This window comes from Natator depressus, chromosome 2 (genome assembly GCF_965152275.1).
Source record: "Natator depressus isolate rNatDep1 chromosome 2, rNatDep2.hap1, whole genome shotgun sequence".
Taxonomy (NCBI): domain Eukaryota; kingdom Metazoa; phylum Chordata; order Testudines; family Cheloniidae; genus Natator; species Natator depressus.
In genome coordinates, this window is record NC_134235.1 from 3,224,503 (window position 1) to 3,243,546 (window position 19,044).

General features: G+C 61.2%; 1 protein-coding gene across 1 annotated transcript; it reads right to left on the reverse strand.

The window, feature by feature from the left end:
• Positions 1 to 1,789: 1,789 nt before the first annotated feature.
• On the reverse strand, positions 1,790 to 5,082 carry LOC141982023 (forkhead box protein H1-like). The gene is given in 4 exon segments (XM_074943690.1): positions 1,790 to 2,734; positions 3,745 to 3,849; positions 4,811 to 4,960; positions 4,963 to 5,082. Coding segments are annotated over 4 exon segments (1,320 nt in total).
• Between the last annotated feature and the right edge of the window lie 13,962 nt (positions 5,083 to 19,044).

Sequence of the window (19,044 nt, forward strand, 5' to 3'; positions counted from 1 at the left end):
ATTCTGACTAGGAGACGTGCCCCCCCCCCCATTACCCTTGTAGTACAGGTCGCCCAGCCCCCCATGCTGGGTATTGGCAGCCCTTGTCCACACCATGCTCCCCTCTGCTGGCCCCCTGATGACAGAGGAAAGCTGTGTGGGACAATGGGCTCCCACCCTGCAACTGTTATTGTAGGGCCTATCATAACGGTAGGGCATGCTCCCTGCGTGTGTGTAAAGCACACAGAGCAGTCACCCTGCCCTCCAAATGGGCAAATAGGAGACCAGCAGGGCCTTGCCCCCACCCCACAGCAATGCCCCCACATACTGCCTGACAATTGCTGAGCAGTCACTGGCTTGAACAATCACGCATGCTCCTCCGCACACGCATGTCTGAATGCACATGCAAAGCCAGGCAAATGTGCACCTACATCCCCCTGGCCACCCATGTTGGGGGAGATCAAGGAGGACTCATCTTCCCCACCGCTCCTCGAACCCGAGGTCTGTGCAAGGAGTTAATTAGTGCAATAGCCTGGAGGGAGGCATCCTCATGCCCACGCTGCTGGCCCCCTCCACAGCCCCCCCATAGCCGGTGCTGCCCCACTCCCTGCAGATGCCCCCTGCTGGAGTAGCTGGGCACTCCACTCCCAGCCAGTGCTCCTGCCCCACCGCCTGCTGGGAGAGGCCCTTCATGCCCCGTCCCCAGGTCTGCGTCCCTGGCAGTTGGGCTGCTGGGGGAGGGCTGGGGCCCCCAGGCTGTGTCTGTGCTACTTGAGCCCTATTCCCGCTGGGCGCTTGCAGGGGCAATAAAGAGGAACCTTTGCATCCCCAGCCTGTTCTTGATGCTGCCTTATTAGGGTGAGGGGCCCAGCTCTGAGACATCCCTCCCCCTCCCACCTCTTCCCTGCCTCCCACGGGACCCTGTGTCTCCTGCATCCTCAGCCAGTTTGTGGCCTCCCCCCCCACACACACTTGCCAGAGCAAAGAACCTGCTGTCCCCAGCCTCTGCAATCCCCACAGGTAGTCCTAGGCCCCCAACTGGTGGGGCCCAGCCCCAAACGCCGTCTCACAGCCCATGCTCATGGCCCTGTGCCCTGGCAGAGGGGTTAGGCTTTGTATTTCCTGACATGGGTTCCCACACTCGGGGGGGGGGGCTGCCAAGCACAGCAGGGGGCAGATGGTGAAGCCCCCACCCCTACTGCTGCCTGCGGTTGCCCTCACTTTGCTCTCATCCCCCCACCCTGTAGTGAGTAGCAGATGGACCTGGGGCTGGAACAGGACAGGCTCAGGGAGCTGGGGGGAGCAGGCTGTGGGTCAGCGTAGGGCAGGGGCAGGTGATGGGGTCAGCACAGTGAGCGGCACGGCCAAGTTTCCATTTGCCTTTATTCATAGCTCTGTGTGTGCACACACTTTACACACATACCCCCCCGCACGGTCTCCACCCCACCCGCTCACCTTCCCACTGGGGCTGGCCGGAGGAGGGGCAGGGCTGGCCCGGGCTGCCCCAGCCCCTGGGAGCCACCCCGCCTTTCCTCCAGCCCAGGCTCTGGGCCCTGCTCCCCTGGGAAGGCCCCCGGGCCACGCTGCAGCACGCACCACTGCAACCTAAGCCCCACGGCCAGGCCACGCTGCGTGCTGGGCCTGCAGGCTGCGAGGTGCAGGCCAGGGTCTCGGGAGGGGCTGGTCTCCGGGGCAGGGCCGGTGGGGAGCTGCCCTTTCCCAGCTTTTGGCCTTTATTGCACGTTTAGCGTCAGCCATCGCCCAGCAGCCACGCTGCTGCCCCGCCGGAAAGGGGCTGCCCCCGTGTCCCTCAGAACCCCCCGTACTGGGGGGGCACCAGATGCTGGGTGTGCCAGGGCGGATGCGCCGTGGGAGGGGCGTGTCTGGCCTTGCTGCGGGGGAGGGCCGGGAAGGCGCTGTCCAGGTCCATGGGGACGCCCAGCAGTGGGGGAAGGGCCGCTGGCAAGGGCTGGGGCACAAGGTCCCAGTAGGCCGGGCTGACGTAGGCAGCAGGGCAGTAGCTGAGGTAGGGCAGCCCGGGGATGGGGGGAAAGGCAAAGCAAGTGGGGATGAGCGGGGTCAGGCCCATAGCGTAGGAGGGGGGGAGCTGGTGCATGGGGGACACTGGCGGGGTGCGGCACGTGGAGCCCTCTGAGTCGGAGCTGCTGCTCGGGAAGGCATGGAGCAGCTGGGGGCACTTGGCCAGAGCCGGGGGCTGCGGGCTGCCTGGGCTCTTTTCATCCAAGGGCAGCGTCGAGGCAGAGGAGGAGCGAGTCCTTGGGATGCCAGGGCCCCTGGAGGGGTAGCTGGGGCTGCCAGGGGCCCCCAGCGCAGCGGGGGAAGGAAGCGGGAATGGAGAGGGCTCCTGGCTCTCCGGGTGCAGAGACCTCCCCAGCCTGGGCAGCCCCTGACCCCCAGGCTGCTCGTTCAAGTCCACCTTGTGCAGGTTCTGCAGCAGGGACTGGATGGAAAAGGAAGTGTTCAGCCGGGGCCTGGCCTGCGGGGCCTGAGTCTCTGGATCAGCCCCGGGTGCGGGAGCTCTAGCACCCACGCTGGCTGCAGGCAGCATCTGCTGGGGGCCCCCCCTGTAGTGCTGCCCATGCAGGATGAAGGGGGCCAGGTCGCTGGCGAAGGAGGCCGCCTCCTGCCGGGAGATGGCCGTGTTCTGCAGCTTCAGGGCGTCCGGGGGGATCCGGCTCACATCCACCGTCCAGAAATTCCCTTTGGCCTTGGGCTTCGCGGGATCCTTCAGCAGCTGCCGGGGAGAGAGCGAGACGGGCTCAACCTGTGGGAGGGGGGAGGTCTCCAGGGACAGAGCTCCCCAGAGTCAGAGACCCCCCCGTCAGCCTGCCCCCCACTGCCAGCCAGCCCTCCATTTCCTGTTTACCCCCCCCACTGCCAGCCTGACCCCCATCCCGTCATCCCCACACCCCATAATCCCCACCCCCCCACTGCCAGCCTGCCCTCCATACCCAGTCTTCCCCACCCTGTCAGCCTGCCCCATGCCCCGTTAACTCCACCCCCCACTTCCAGCCTGCCCCCCATTTCCTGTTTACCCCCCCCACTGCCAGCCTGACCCCCATCCTCATCATCCCTCCCACTGCCAGCCTGCCCCCATTTCCTGTTTACCCCACCCACTGCCAGCCTGCCCTCCATACCCCATCATCTCCACCCCCCCCACTGCCAGCCTGTCCCCCATACTCCGTCATCCCCACCCCCCAGCTGCCAGCCTGCCTTCCATACCTGTCATCCCCACCCTGCCAGCCTGCCCCATGCCCCATTAACCCCACCCCCCACTGCCAGCCTGCCCCCCATATCCTGTCATCCCCTCCCACCACCAGCCTGCCCCCATTTCCTGTTTACCCCACCCACTGCCAGCCTGCCCTCCATATCCCATCATCTCCACCCCCCACTGTCAGCCTGTCCCCAATACTCCGTCATCCCCACCCCCCAACTGCCAGCCTGCCTTCCATACCTGTCATCCCCACCCTGCCAGCCTGCCCCATGCCCCATTAACCCCACCCCCCACTGCCAGCCTGCTTCCCATGTCCTGTCATCCCCACCCTGCCAGCCTGACCCCCATTCCCCATCATCCCTACCCCCAATATTGCCAGCCTGCCCACCATACCCCATCACCATCACCCCACCGCCAGTCTGCCCCCCCCGTATCCCGCCACCTCCGCCGCCAGCCTGCCCCCAAAGCCCCGTCACCCCACCCCACCCCACCCCTGCCCCCGGTGTCTGTGGCCCCGGCCCAGCGCTCACCTTGGAGAAGCAGCGGTTGGAGGACAGGTTGTGGCGGATGGAGTCCTTCCAGCCTTGGTAGCCCTCGGTGAAGAAGGGGAAGAGCGCGCCGATCTCCTGGATGATCTGAAACCGAGAGACGGGGCGTGAGAGCCCCTGGCCGCGGGCGGAGCAGACCCCAGCGCCGAGCCCTGCTGGGGGACCCTCACGCACCACTCCCTGACCCCAACCAGTGACTCCCAGTGACCCCCACCCCATCTCCCCACCTCGAACCACTGACCCCCACCTCTCCCCGAGCCAGTGACCCCCAAACCTTCTCTCCCGCCTTCCCCACCCCCAAATTACTGAGCCCACCTCCCATCCCCTCACCTCAAACCTGTGATTCTCACCTCCCCCGAATCAGTGACCCCCCCCCAAACCCTCTCTCATACCCCAAACCACTGACCGCCCTCCCGGAACCATTCCAAACCAGTGACCCCAAACACCCACCAAAACCCCGAACCAGTGACCCCCCTCCCTGAACCCAACCCCATCCCCTAACCTGAACTAGAAACCCCCCACTTCCACACGCCGAACCAGTGACCGCCCCAAACCCTCTCCCCCCATCCCAAACAAGTGACCCCCACACCTCCACCCCCTCAAACCAGTGACCCCCCCTCCCCCTACCACCCCATCCCTACCCCAAACCAGTGACCCCCCAACGACCCCCTTCCCCTTCTCCAAACCAGTTATCGCCCCGCAGCCACTGCCCCTACCACCCCAAAACCTCATCGCCCCTGCCGCCAATCCACCCCAGCCCCCCAAACCCAACCGATGCCCCCCAGCCCGCAGGCAGACGGCAAGACGCTTGGAGCGGAGCTAACTCCGGGACCGGTGACCCTACGCTGGGTCCCCGCCCCACAACCTCCTACAGGGCACCCCAGGAGGGAACTGCAGCCTGCGGTCCGGGGTCACTGGTTCAGGGCGGGGGTCTCCTCCCGGGGGCACCAACCACCCAGGGGCCCCGATCCGGGCCGTGGCGAGTTGCGCGCTGCGCTGCGCTGCCCGGCCAGCAGGGCGCAGCTGTCCCGGGCGGGGGGCCCCGTACCTGGGACAGCTTCAGCTTCCTGCCCGGCGAGGCCTGGATCACCAGGGCGATCATGGCCAGGTAGGTGTAGGGCGGCTTGCGGTGGCGGCTGTATTTCTTCTTCTTCGGCGGCGTCTGCTCCATGGCGCTGGGCTGGGCAGTGGGGTGGCCGGCGGGGCCCGAGGGCTGCTCCGCGGGGGCTGGGTCCGTCCGTCCCGGCCAGGCGCCCGGAGCGTGTGAAGAGGGAGGCCAGGCGCCCGCGGCGGCTGTTGGGAGCTCTCAGGTGGGCGCATTAGGGGCTCTCAGTGGCCATCGCGGCCTTTGTCATGCAGATGGGCGGCTCGCCCCCTGCTGGAGCCAGCCCGGCTGGGGTGCGGCCCAGGGGAAGGGGCTGGGCGCTGGCTCTGCTTTGGGAGGAGGCGGGAGGTGGCGGCCCTGGGTTGATTGAGGTGAGAAGTGGCCCCTGCCTCCCCTCCACAGCTCACCCTGCAGCTCAGCACAACGGGGCCTGAGACAGCGCTGCTGGGGGGGGCACCCCCAGCCAGAGCCTCCTAGCCTGCCTGGCTCTGGGGTGACCCCGCCTGGCTGGGTGGGCGCCTGCCGTCCTGGGGCACCGCCATGGTATTGGGCACAGGGGTGACAAGCAGCTGCAGATGAGCTGAGATTCCCGTGGGCAGAGTGAGGCCTGGTACAGGAACAGGGCAGGGCTTGGCCTGGCTAGTTTTTGGTGTTGGGTGGGGGGCCTAGGAGCCATGAGTCGGGGTGATGCTAGGAAGAATCATAGCTTCCTAGGACTGGAGGGGACCTCCCTGGCAGGACTAAGGACTGTCTAGCCCAACCCTGACAGGTGTTTGTCTAACCTGCTCTTAAACTTCTCCAACGACAGAGATTCCACAACCTCCCTGGGCAATTTATTCCAGTGCTTAACCACCCTGACAGTTAGGAAGTTTTTCCTAATGTCCAACCTAAACCTCCCTCGCTGCAATTTAAGCCCATTGCTTCTGACCCTGTCCTCAGCGGTCAAGGAGAACAATTTTTCTCTCTCCTCCTGTAACAACCTTTTATGTGCTTGAAAACTGTTATCATGTTCCCTCTTAGTCTTCCCTTCTCCAGACTAAACAAACCCAATGTTTTCAATCGTCCCTCAGAGGTCATGTTTTCTAGACCTTTACTCATTTTTTAAAAAAGAAAAGGAGGACTTGTGGCACCTTAGAGACTAACCAATTTATTTGAGCATAAGCTTTCGTGAGCTACAGCTCACTTCATCGGATGCATTCAGCTGTGGCTCACGAAAGCTCATGCTCAAATAAATTGGTTAGTCTCTAAGGTGCCACAAGTACTCCTTTTCTTTTTGCGAATACAGACTAACACGGCTGTTACTCTGAATTACTATTTTTGTTTCTCTTCTCTGGATTCTCTCCAATTTGTCCACATCTTTCCTGAAATGTGGTGCCCAGAACTGGACACAATCCTCCAGGTGAGGCCTAATCAGCACAGAGCAGAGCGGAAGAATTACTTCTTGTGTCTTCCTTTCAACACTCCTGCTAATACAGCCCAGAATGTGGGCTCTTTCTCTCTCTTTTTTTGTGTGCAAGTGTTACACTGTTGACTCATATTTAGCTTGTGATCCACTATGACACCCACTCCTCATCCTTTCTGCAGTGCTCCTTCCTAGGCAGTCATTTCCCATTGTGTATGTGGCAACTGATTGTTCCTTCCTAAGTAGAGCACTTTGCATTCATCCTTACTGAATGTCATCAACTCAAGCAAGCTGAATAGCAAGAACCACGCCCAAGGAGGGCTCCAGACCTTGTGGGGCACTGACTGGAGTCTCTGTGGCTGCTCACGCAGCAGCCCCCTCTCCCTGTGGTATCCAGCCGCCTGGCAATCACAAGAGAGATTTAGCCTCCCAGCCTCCCCGTGGGCTGGGGCAGCACTGTCACCCCCAGGGTAGGGACAGCAGCCGAGGCAGCGAGAAACGAAGGGGAGTCTGTAGAGCTGGTTGTAGAACCTAGTTTAGCACCTAACCACTGGGCCACCCATCCTCCCACTCCCTGTCCTAGGGGAAGCCCCATCACTGAAGGGCCTGCAGGGCACAGCCCTGAGCTGGGGCCCTGGCAGGGACCCAAAGGAGCTATTTCTACCCCTTGGGATCCTATCCCAGCCCTGCTGTTCCCGTTTCCCACCCGGGGATGCGCTTGGGTGCTGGGCCATGGAGACGTGCAGGACTCCGGAGCTGCCAGCAAGGCTTTCCTGATGCCACTGGGCATTGACTGGCCGCATGCCCACACGAAGCCAGAGGCATAAAACCCGCCAGCCTGCTGCCATGGAGGGGAGGCAGGTCCAGGCAGGGAACCGTGGTCCTGTGGCAAAGCAGGGCCCCTGTCCTGCCATGCCCGAACCATCTTGTCCGTCAGCCACAGGCCCAGCTCTTCTCCCCACGGGGTCTGGATGGGAGGACATGGGGGCAAGAGAGCCTGCTACTCCCAGGGTTTGGGCCCTGAGGCTTGCGTGAGCCCTGGCGGCTCGGAACCCGGAGGCCGGGTGTTTGGCTTTGAAGATCTCGGGATTTTTAAGCCAATCTCATGATTTCTGCACTCCTGGGGGGTGGCGCCGCTGTCATCGAGGGAGGGGGGCTGGCCCTTTGCCTGAGATTCAGCAGGAGGGCATGTTCCCGTGCCTTTGAGCCCTGCCAGCTCCCCCCCATCCTCCATGCTCAAGGAGGGATGCACCCTCTCTTTGGACGTCTCCCATCCAGACCTTGACTGGGCCTCGCCCTGCTTAGGGGGTGAGCTCATAGTCAGGGCAGCGACCGTTGTGGGCTGGCTTTGGGCATGTCCATCACCGATTAGCTAGGCAGCGGTTCTCAACCTAGTTACCATTGTGGGCCACGTATGTGGGCCAGAATGTGTTCTGTGGGATGCATCCAATACTACAGATATGGCCCTGAGGATGTCCCATGGGCCGCAGCTCTGAGCTGACTGGGCTGGAAGCGGGCCCACGGGCCGCAGGTTGAGAACCACTGAGCTAGAGGCTCACGCTACGAGCTCCCCCGCCCTTCCCCAGGTGGATCCTGGTGCTGGGGATCCCCAGGTCCTCAGCACGTGGCTAAGTGTCTCCTGGGAGATTCCCCAGCTGAGGGAGTCAGGGAGGAGGTTGGCAGCGGGAGGGGAATATCTGCTCCTACTGCCTGGGTGTTTCTGCTCCAGCAATCAGCAATGAAAGGGTTAACCCTTTACATTCAGCCATTTCTCCCCTTGGGGTAATGCAGCAGCCCTGGGGCGAGATGCCTCCAGCCCTCGGGGGGTGCAGTGTTTGGAGTCCCCCCAGGTGAGCTCTGTGCTTTCATGGCTGAGGCATGGGGCTGGAGCTGGCTGCTCACCCTGCTCTCAGGCAGGGTCTGGGCCGGGCCAGGCCGGGTCTGCCCCCCACGTCTGTGTTTTGGGGTGATTGGCTCCACGGCAGAATTCCCAAGTGGCAAAGCCTGTGAGGTCCGGGAGGACCCCGCGTTGGGGGTCAGACTAGCTGACCTCCTGAGGTCCCTTCCAACCCTGATCTGTGATTCTAGGACCCTCCCCAGAAGTGGTTTCCTGAGTGCTGCGCCCAGGCTCCCATCTTCCCTAGGGGAACCGTGCCATGCTCCGACCCCCCTCCCTGGTGGGCCCTTTCCCTCGAGATACCCACTGGATTCCCCTTGGCCCAGTTTGCTCCCCTCGCCCTCCAGCCCCAGCCCCTTTGTTGTGCTAACACTGGGAGGATTATGCAAAGTGCCCGCACTAACAGGGCTGCTAATGCTGGGGCTGATTGCACCGGGGAGCCCTGGCACCAGTGCGGAGGTCGCAGAGAGGTTACGGTTCACAGTAAGATGGAACAGTGGGGGTAGGGGGCTGCGGGTCGGGGTTTGAGGGGCAGCAGCAGAGCGAGAGGTGTGGGGGGCCCAGGGCTGGGGTAGCAGGGGTCTGCGTGTCAGGATTGGGGGGCAGCGGCAGAGTTGGGGGGGAGCCCAGGACTGGGGTAGCAGGGAGCTGTGGGTTAGGATTGAGGGGCACTGGCAGAGCTTGGGGGGTACCCCAAGGCCTGAGGTAGCAGGGGGGCTGTGGTTGGGATTGAGGGGCAGCAGCAGATTTGGCGGGGGTGGAGCCCAGGGCTGGGGTAGCAGGGGGCTGTGGTCAGGACTGAGGGGCACTGTCAGAGCTGGGGGACATACCCCCAGGGCTGGGGTAGCAGGGGGCAGTGGGTCAGGATTGAGGGGCACTGGCAGAGTGGAGTGGGGGAGCCCAGGGCTGGGGTAGCAGGGGGCTGTGGGTCAGGACTGAGGGGCACTGGCAGAGCTGGGGGACACACCCCAAGGCTGGGGTAGCAGGGGGCAGTGGTTAGGGATTGAGGGGCATCAGCAGAGGGACTCCCATATTGAGGGCCATAGAAGCACCTCCCGGCTAGACAGACGGGGGCAGGGCCCAGAGCGCATTGAGCCCCCAGCCCCACAGCATAGGGCCCAGCTCTGCTAGCCTGTTCTCCTGCCCTGAGGGGAGCCATTCGCTCCCTTGATGTTCCTATCCACACAGCTCCCAGAGCAGCCGCCACCCGCCATGTGGATCCAAGAGGGGAGCTTTTGCTGATTGGAAACCCTCCAGAGAGTCTGGCTGCTTGGCAGGGCTTCCCTGAGGCCAGTGGGGGCTGGCCTAGACCAGGGGGTCCCAGACGTTTTCCCTGAGGCCCCCTTCTGCAGCTGCAATAGGTGCTGTGGCCCACCATTCATGCTCCTTGGGGAACACTATTAATATTAATTCTGACAGACATAGAAACTCGATGTACCAGCAGGGGCCAGGACTCAGGGGTGCATCTTTCCGTCTGAGGGCAGGTGCCACCCCTCCTGCCCACTGGTGCCCAGCACCCCTTCCCTTGCAGAGGCAAAAGCCCTGACCTCACTCCCCAAATTGAGCCAAAGCTCCATGTCCCCCCCACTTACCATAAGCAAGGTCCCCTGGCCTCTGCCCCACAGGGGTGCTGGTGGGGGTGTGGCTGAGTGAGGTCCCTTCGTGTTGCCTCTCACCGGTGGCAGGCGGGGCACATTCTGCTCGGTCCTGGGGCTACCAGAGCCAGCTTGGCCCGCAGGGCCCGGTTCTCCTGCAGCAGGCAGGCCCCCTCCGGCTGGGGAGCGCAGGGGTGGGGGGCAGAGAAAGGGGGTGGGGGCAGAACCCGTTACCCCAGTCAAAGCCGGGGTTCAGCCCCAGAGAGCCCCAGTCTGGCCCTGGGGCAGAGGGGTGAGGGGGCGACACGGAGAGACCAGTCTGGTCTGAGACGGAGGAAGCTGAACATAGATGGCTCATGGGGAGGTGGAGGGGCTGGGGTGGGCTGTGGTGTAGGAAGAGTTAAGGGAGTTTCGGAAGGGGTGGGGCAGCCATGTTGTGAGGGGGACCCTGAGTTTGGGGGGAATGGGGAAGGGGAGCCCCCAGTCGGCGAGACGGCTGAGTGAGCCCGGTGGTGGGGCAGGCTGAGGGGCAGCTCTGTGCCCCACCCTGGCGAGGGATGGCTGGCTGGGGAGGGCACCGGGCGCAGCCTGCAATGGGGCGGGGGATCCAGCATGGATAGCGGAGACGGGATGGGGGAAGGGGACAGGTCAGTGCATGGGGGGTCCCCGATACTCCCCACTGTGAAATAGCAACCCCTGTCCCCCGGCCTGCAAGCCTGCTGCTGAGGGTGGGAGGAGGAAACCTTCCAGCTGCGCCTCTTCTGCGCCTCTGACCCAGGCTCCCCCACCCCCAAAAATTCCCCTGTTCCAGACCCTGCCCCCCAAACGCAGGCTCTGCCAGGCGGGGCAAGTGGCTGGGACTGTGTGCCCTGGGGCTGCGCTGAAGGGCCAGGGCCGGGAGGGGAGTGGAAAGAAGCAATTTGCGGGGGGGCAACTCTCCTAATGCCCCCCGATCTCCGTCCCAGCCAGCAGACCCCCGGGGGCTGTGTCCGGCCCTCCATTGGGAACCCCTGGCCTAGACAAGGCAAAGGGGTTGAGGGTCAGGCAGGGTCAGCCCAGACGTGGGGTCCGCACCCTGTCCCTCCTGCGGACACAGGTGAACAGCGTGTATCTGGCCTGGTCCCTCGGCTCCCTCCGAGCAGCGAACCAGAGGCTGGCACTCGCTCGGTGCAGGGCCAGCAGACCAGGCCTGGCTCAGTGCCTGGCTAGGGGCTACGGTCCTGGGTGGGGCCGGCTGATGTGACCAGGGAGTTTGCGGATGCTTTGGGAAGAAGTGGCACCATCAGGGCACCAGGAGGCGCGTAGGGACTGAACAGCTCACCAGATTGGAAATGAACAGATCTCTGGCTGTTGGCGGGGGGTGGCCTGCCCACTACACGGCTTGCTCACCCTCCCACCGCTGCTTCCTGACGCTCCCTTAAATCCTCCGGACCGGACCGTCCAGCAGCAGAGACCGGAGGCCGGAGTCTCCTGGCTCAGCTTGGAGGAAATGACAGCTCTGGCCCCATCGCATTTGTTCCCAACCTCTCAGGCTCCCAGCACCTCCAGCTGATCAGCTACGGGCTGCAGCCTGGCTGCCCCGAGGGCTCCAAGGGCCTGGCTACCCTGCAAAGACCAGCCTGGGGCGCCCAGGCCCAGAGTGCTATGGGGCTCAGGCTGTGGGGCTGAGAGCAGCAGCGTAGCCGTTCGGCGTGGGCTGGAGCCTGGGCTCTGAGACCCGGCGAAGGGGAGGGAACGTCTGGGGTTTCCGAACCCGGGCGCCAGACTCAGCGGGAACGGCTGCCCTGCTGGTTTTAGCCCCTGCAGCCCGAGCCTTGCGAGCCCGAATCAGTCTTCCCAGGCTCCGAGGCCACAGTGTGGGGTTTTTCTTTGCAGTGTAGATGCGCCCTAAGACAGCTGGGTTAGGCCTCAAGTTATGGCCTGGGTTAGCGGCTGGGCTGGCGCAGGGCTGGGTTAGAGCCTGTGTCAGGCTCGGGGTCAGGCCCTGGCTGGTGGCTGGGGTGGGGGGCGTTTGGCTTGGGCCTGCGGGGAGCATTGCTGCATGGGACTGTGGGATCCCAGCTCCCCGTGAGTACATCCCCCTGGTCAGACTGACCTCCCCCCCGGCATTCTGGTTGAAGCCCCTGGTGCCATCCCAGCAGCTCCCCTGCGCCAGTCCGACCCAACCTGGCTCCCGGGGCCTGGGCCGCAGGGGGAGGGGGCTGAATGGCAGCCCCTGTGGCAGGTCCACGCAAACTCCTCTCACCTTTTGTTGCGGAGCATTTGCCGCTGATCCTCTTTGTGCCAGTTCACGGACCCTTGGCACCATCTGTTCATTAATCCCTGCTCCTGGCATGACCCCGGCTCCCTGTCACTGCCTGCAGCCCCCCCTCCAGCTGCAGAGCCTGGCCTCACCTTCCAGACTGGTCTCCACAAGTGAGGTGAGTTTAGGGGGTCTCAGCACAAAAACACCCTCCTACTGGGCACAGGCGTCAGCTTCTGCTCAGGAGAGGGCCAGGACCAGAACAGCAGGGGCTGCAGGATGGGATGGGGGGGTAGTGGGAGAGCAGCGGGCTGGAGGCTGGGAGTGGGGGTGGGGCACCAGAGCCATGTGGGACATTTGGCTTAGGGCAGTGCAAGAGGGGCGCCTTTCAGGCAGTGTCCCCCCTGCAGGTGACGGGGGAGCAGGGCTCCCTGCACCGCCTGGAGCCAGGCTGGGATTTTGTACCGTGCAGCAAATAATGGCTCTTTTTCCTAGCGCCGGGATTGGGAAGGCAATGAGGGGTGAGAGGGAAGATGGGGTGGAGGGCGCAGGAAGGGTCTGGTGGGGTCCCGAGGCAGGCGGGGAAAGGGGGAAGGGCAGGAGGGAGAAGGGCGCCCTCCAGAGCTGGAATTAAGTTTGCAGATTTCTTCGGCCTTATTCCAGCGGTGGCGAGCTGACGCCATGCACAGGTAGGTCCATCATGACCACCAGGGGGCAGTGTTGCAGGCCCACACATGCGCCCCCCCACCCCAGTTACATGCATCAAGTGGCGTGAGGATCGCTGGACCTTTGGCCCAAGTGTACAAGGGCCCAGTCTTCTGGGTTCCTGCCCTTCCCCCCAGCTCCTGCCCGGCTGGACCCGCTCATGCCAGAGCTCTGACCTGGGGGGGTTCTCAGGCAGGGGCCTAGGTTGGGGTAGGCCCCGGCGGGCTCCTGCCCTGGGGCGGGGCCTCCTGGGAGAGGAGAGGAGGTGGACGCAGAGGATCTCGAGGTGCAGGTCCCAACCGTGCATCTAGTCGGGCAGAGGGGGCGGCGGCAGGCGAGCCCAGCAAGGGGCGGGGGCAGATGGCGCAGATCTCCTGGAGGCGGTGTGGGGCGCCTGGTGTCCTGGGTAGATGGGGATGGGGCGGGTCTGTTCTGGGGCAGTGGGTTTGGTTTGCCAGGGGAGGGGGCAAACGTGAAATACGCCTGTGTGGGCGTGGCTTCTTTGGGGTGGGGGTACAGGGCGCTCCTCTGTGCCTGGTGAGCAGCTGAGGCTCCCCACTGTCGCCGGATCTCACCAGCCCCCCATCTCCACTCCCCCTGCCTAGTTCAGCGATAACTGGGATGGGGGGAGAGTGAATGAGCACATGGGAGGGGAGCTCACTGAACAAAGCCTGGGGAAGCCTTGGATGTGCAAAAAGCCCTGCTGCCCGGGGGAGGCTGTGGGGGGGCCGCTGAATGGTGTGTTGGGGTTTAATCCCGATGGACGCTTCTGGTGGGTGGCAGAGCTTCAGGTTAGCTCAGACCTGGGCAGTGGGACATATGCACCCACCTATCCCACAGCTATGGGACCTGCTGCCAAACTCATGCCCGGTGCACAGTGGGGCTGCAGATTTTAAGCTCTAGTATCTAAAAAGTCAGTTTCTAGCCCTCCTGGTTTGTATTTAACAAAAACCCTCCAACCGTGAGCTGTAACCAGCGCAGTGATGGCTGCAGGCAGCCTGGAATGCTACTCTCCCCGTTAACTCTGAAGCATAGTGATGGCAGTTTTAAGGGAACTACAGCCTTTTATTACAGGTTGCTGTTTGTTATGCCGAGGGATGCTCTCTGCACTTACACAGGTACCTGCCAGGCTCGGGTTCGCACAGCCTTGTGTTTTAATTGAGACTGTTCCCCATTGTTCTGACAATTCAGTGGATCCCCCGGGAGTGGGCTCTGACCTAGGCCCATTAGGATGGGCTCTTGGGATTGTGCCGCGGGGCGTGAGCTTCCTCGTGAGCGTGAGGAACATTCTCGGACTTGTTCAAAGGGAATTTCAGTTATGGTGATGCAGCCAAACTGCCTCCCTCAGCCCTGCCGCTCATCCTGGGCCAGCTGGCGATCCCTTCAGCTCATTGCTCGAGTGCTCCCATTGCTCTCACCCAGCTCATAGCTCAGTCTAAGCCTGTGACTTCAGGCCTCATCTGTGACACCCCCCTTGTCTCTGACACCCGCAACCCCTCCCAATCTCTGAAACCCCAAACCCGCACACCCGCAGGGGGCTATGCACAGACCTGCAGCCAATTAACCAGGCACAAATACTTTATTACTGACATGGAGCCAGGGTGCCGTGTGCGGGACTAGACCCAGGAGAAGATACAGTCATGGAGGAGCTTAGCGTCAGAAGCGCGACCAGACAGGTCAGACACAGATGGATCCTGGAGACCTCGGGGGGGGAGAAGGGTTTGGGCGTCTTTCAGAGACATGCAGGAGACCAGGGGTTAATGAGGCGGGCGGGGCTGGTGGGGCAGCTCCAAGCTCCATGGACTCCAGCTGCAGTTCTAGCTCAAGCCCCATGTTTTTGGTAGGCCTGGGAGAGCCCCTGGGCAGACGCTCTGGCCACGCTTTCTCTAGCAGAAACCCTGAACTTCCTCCGCCTGCTTTCACCCTCCGCTCCCGTTCGCTGTCTGCAGCCGGTTCCGCGAATGCCGCGGCTGGCGGGGAAGCTGTGGGCTTGGGACAGTCCATGCCGGAGGTGAATTTCAAACTCGCACCCAGGGGCTTGCTCCTGGAACCCGGACGCTCATTCCATGGAGGGAACAGCAACCTGCCACGTGGCCCAGGCATCCAGTCAGCACCCACCCCCACAGCTCAAATCTCCAATCAAATCCTTGCAACAAGTGGCTAAGGCATGTAGGGCTGTTCTCACGGGCTCTGCCAATGGTCCATCTAATCCAGCATCCCGCCTGCTGGGGCCACCACCAACTCATCAGGGGATGGGGCAAGACCCTCCCAGTGGGTGGTTATGGAATACCCTCTCTACGGGGGCAGCCCCCGCTTGACCCCAGTGGGTGCCCGGCCTATGGAACCCTGGGGGATGTTCTCACCCACACCCGTGTTCAGCCCTCGGCAGAAGCCTGCTAAACTCTTGGCCTCGGCGATCCCCAGAGCAGTGGATTCCACAGGCCAAGCGTGCAGGGGGTAAAGCAGAATTTCCTTTGATCGGTGATGCGTTTTTTTGCCTTTTAAATTAATTGACCATCCCCTCAGGTCCTGTAGGAGGAGATGGGGAGGGAAGAGCGCAGCCTGATCTACCTTACCTCCTCTCTTCCCTTCATTATGGTGGGTAGCTGGGCCATGTCCCCGAGCTTCATCGCCAGGGCCAGCTCCGGCTTTTCTGCCGCCCCAAGCGGCGAAGGAAAAAAAAACTAAACTAAAAAACCCAAGACTGGTTGAACTGCTGCCGAAGTGCCACCGAAGAGGAAGAGAGGGACTGCAGGGCTGAGACCCGGACGTGCTGCCCCGATGACGGACGGCGTGCCGCCCCGGTGACGGACGGCATGCCGTCCCTTTCTGTTGGCCACCCCAGGCCCTTGCTTCCTTCGCTGGTGCCTGGAGCTGGCCCTGTTCATCGCTTCCAAGGCCAGAAGGGACCACTATGATCATCTCATCTGCCCTGCTGTGTAGCCCCGGCCAGCCAATTCCCTGGAATTAATTCCTGACTGATCCAGAGCAGGTCTTTAGAAAACCAGCCAGTCTCAATTTAAACACTGCCAGTGACAGCAAATCCCCCACGCGCCTTGGTAGCTTGTTCCCATGGCTAGTTATCCTGGCCCACACGTCCAGTCTGAATGGAGAGAAGGGCGTCATCTGATTTGCCCTCCGTCCCCGAACACCGTGGGTTTGCACTCTGCTACACGTTCAACAGAGCTTTGCAGCGAGCTGGCCACAGCGGGATTGCCCCTCCCGTGGTTTCTATGAGAGGGTGGATGGCCCAGTGGTTAGAGCACCAGCCTAGGCTTTGGGAAACCTGGGTTCAAGTCTCTGTTCTACCAGAGGACATCCCCCCATGTGATTTAGTCTCTTTGTGCCTCAGTTTCCCACCCATAAAATGGGGCTAATAGCTCTGCCCTGCCTCCCAGGGGAGTTGTGAGGCGAAACACGTTACAGATCGGGAGGTGCTCAGTCACCGTGATGGGGACCATAGAAGCACCCGAGACAGATAAACGAGGGGCTCAGATTATTCCTGCTGACGTGTGTCACTTTGCAGGTGGCCTCGGGCTGGCCGGCCGGCTGGTTTGTAAATGGAAAGAGAGAAGCTGTGCCACCGCTAGGAATCATTTGGCCAGTGCTGCTTTTCCAGGGGGGATTTGAACAAAGAGGAGGAAAGTAGGCAAAAACATTAAAGAGTAAAAAGCATGAGCCAGATTTGCTTGAAGACACACGTGCTGCGTTCCCTGGGGCACCTGGGACCAGAATGTGGCCTCCTCCTTAGATAAAAGCGTTCTTAGAAATGCTGGACACTGACTCAAGAGGAGACTCCACCCTAAGGTACGTAACGTTGTTGGCTGTGAGGGATGGCGTCCTCTAGTGACTGGACTCACAGCGGGGATAAGAGACTTGATACTGCTGCTGGCGGAGGGAGATCTCCAGTAGCTTCAGTAACAGGGATGCAGTTAAAGAATGAAAGGAGGGTGATATAGTTAATGCCCATCCACACGGGCTTATGGAAAATAGATCCTGTCTAACTCGCTCGGTGTCTTTTAGATGAGATGACAAGTTTGGCTGATAACAGGAATAGTGTCGCTGTAACAGATTTCTGTGAGGGGTTTGACGTGGTACCTTATGATACTTTGTATTTTTCTAGTTTTTAATCAAAATCAGTGTGGCACGTCTTAAGGAGATTAAAAGCTGACTGAATCATAGAATATCAGGGTTGGAAGGGACCTCAGGAGGTCATCTAGTCCAACCTCCCCTGCTCAAAGCAGGACCAATCCCCAATTTTTGCCCCAGTTCCCTAAATGGCCCCCTCAAGGGTTGAACTCACAATCCTGGGTTTAGCAGGCCAATGCTCAAACCACTGAGCTATCCCTCCCCCCAGAGTAACTGGTCTCAAAATGTAATTCTAGAGGGGAATCACCATTGAGGGGGTGTGTCCCCAGTGGGGTCCCCCAGGGATCGGTTCTTGGCCCTACGCTACTGAAGGGGTTTATCAATGACCTGGCAGAGAACATGTAAGCATCACCAGTGCATTTTGCAGGTGACGCAGAATTGGGGGAGTGGGAACTAGCAGAGAGGGCCGGTCACTGATACAAAGTGACCTGGATCGCTTGGTAAGCTGGGCACAAGCAAACAGTGTGTGTTTCAGTACAGCCAAATGTGAAGTAAAAAATCTTGGAGCAAAGACTGCCGGCCATAGGTACAGGGTGGGGGACTCTCTCCTGGGAAGCAGCGGCGCTGAATAAGATTTGGGGATGGGGATGGAGGACCAGCTGAATGTGAGCTCCCAGCGTGATGCTGTGGGCAAACGGGCGAATGGGACCCTGGGAGGTACAAACTGTAAGCTTGCGTAAGAGGAGGGAGGTTATTTTCCCTCTGTATGTGGCCCTGGTGCCACCGCTGTGGAGTCCTGGGTCCAGTTCTGGTGCCCACAACGCAAGAAGGAGGTTGATAAATTGGAGAGGGGGCAGAGACAAGGCAAGAGAATGATGGAAGGATTAGAAAACCTGCCTATAGGGAATGGACTCGAGGAGATCCATCTATTTACCTTAACAAAGAGCAGGTGGAGGGGTGACTTGATCAGTCTGGGAGTACCTGCGTGGGGAGCAAAGAGCTAATAACGGGCTCTTCGATCTAGCAGAGGAAGGTCTGACACGATCCAGTGGCTGGAGGCTGAAGCTGGACAGATTCAGACTGGAAGTGAAATGAGGGGTAACATTTTTAATGATGAGTGTAATTAACCACTGGAACAATTTCCCAAGGGTCGTGATGGATTCTCCATCACTGGCCATTTTTAAATCAAGATTGTTTTTTTTCCTAACAGCTCTGCTCTGGGAATGACTTGGGGGCAAGTCTCTGGCCTGTGTTACACAGGCGGTCACATGGGATGGTCACACTGGTCCCTTCTCGCCTGGGTGGTAATTGTGCCTTGCGAGCATCCCGCGTCCTGGTGAAGCTGATGCTAGATGCCTGGTGGGCTGCATGGGGGAGGGTACCCAGCATTGTAGAAAGTCACGAAGCCGCCCCACTCTGAGAGCTGCGTCTCTGTCTGCAGATTCCGGGGCAAACAGAAACTCCCCAGAGGCAGGCCCAGCCTTCGTGCTGTTGTAACCCACACACCTTTGGTCTCGGTGCCCCTAGATGGGACAGAACACCACATCCAGAAGGTGCGTGGGTTACACTGCCACATGGTCAGATGGTTTGTCCCGCTAGGAATCCAGATCTGCGTTCAGATTTCCATGTCCCCCAGCTCTGCACAGTTGGGGCTGGTTGAAGCTGGGTGCCTGGATTAGGCCCTCCCTAGGAGCCACTGGACTGTAGCAGCCGCTGTCCCCCAGGAGCATGTGGGGCGAGGGCACACATGTGCAGATGGGATGTGGAAGGGAGCAGAGGGTCCTGCCAGGGAGGCAGCTCAGGAGAAGGGGGAGCAGAGAGACTCCTGCAGGAACTCCCCCCATCCCATCCGGAGAGGCCTAATAGCAGCCGTCCAGGAAGGTAAGTAAAGGCAGCAGAGATGGTTCCCCGCTGGGTGAGGACCAGAATAAATGGCATCTGTGTCTTCCTCCTGCAGAGCAGAACAGCCCATCAGGATGCCCTGCTTGCTGCCAGCTGGCTCTGTGGGAGGACGGGCAGCCCCCCAGGGACACTCGGCTCTGCATGGAGCATTGCATGCTGGGATTTGTAGTCTCCAGGGACCGCACCGTTGCAGATCCAGATGCAGCTCTGCCTGCTGGCCCCGGTTTTGAGGAGCACCATTGGGCCTGCAAGGGCTTGTCTATCCATGCAGCTGGCGCAGGCTCCCGAAGAGACAGGGCTGTTGAGAGGCCACGGGGCTGCCCAGCCCTCCCCTACTGGGGCCCG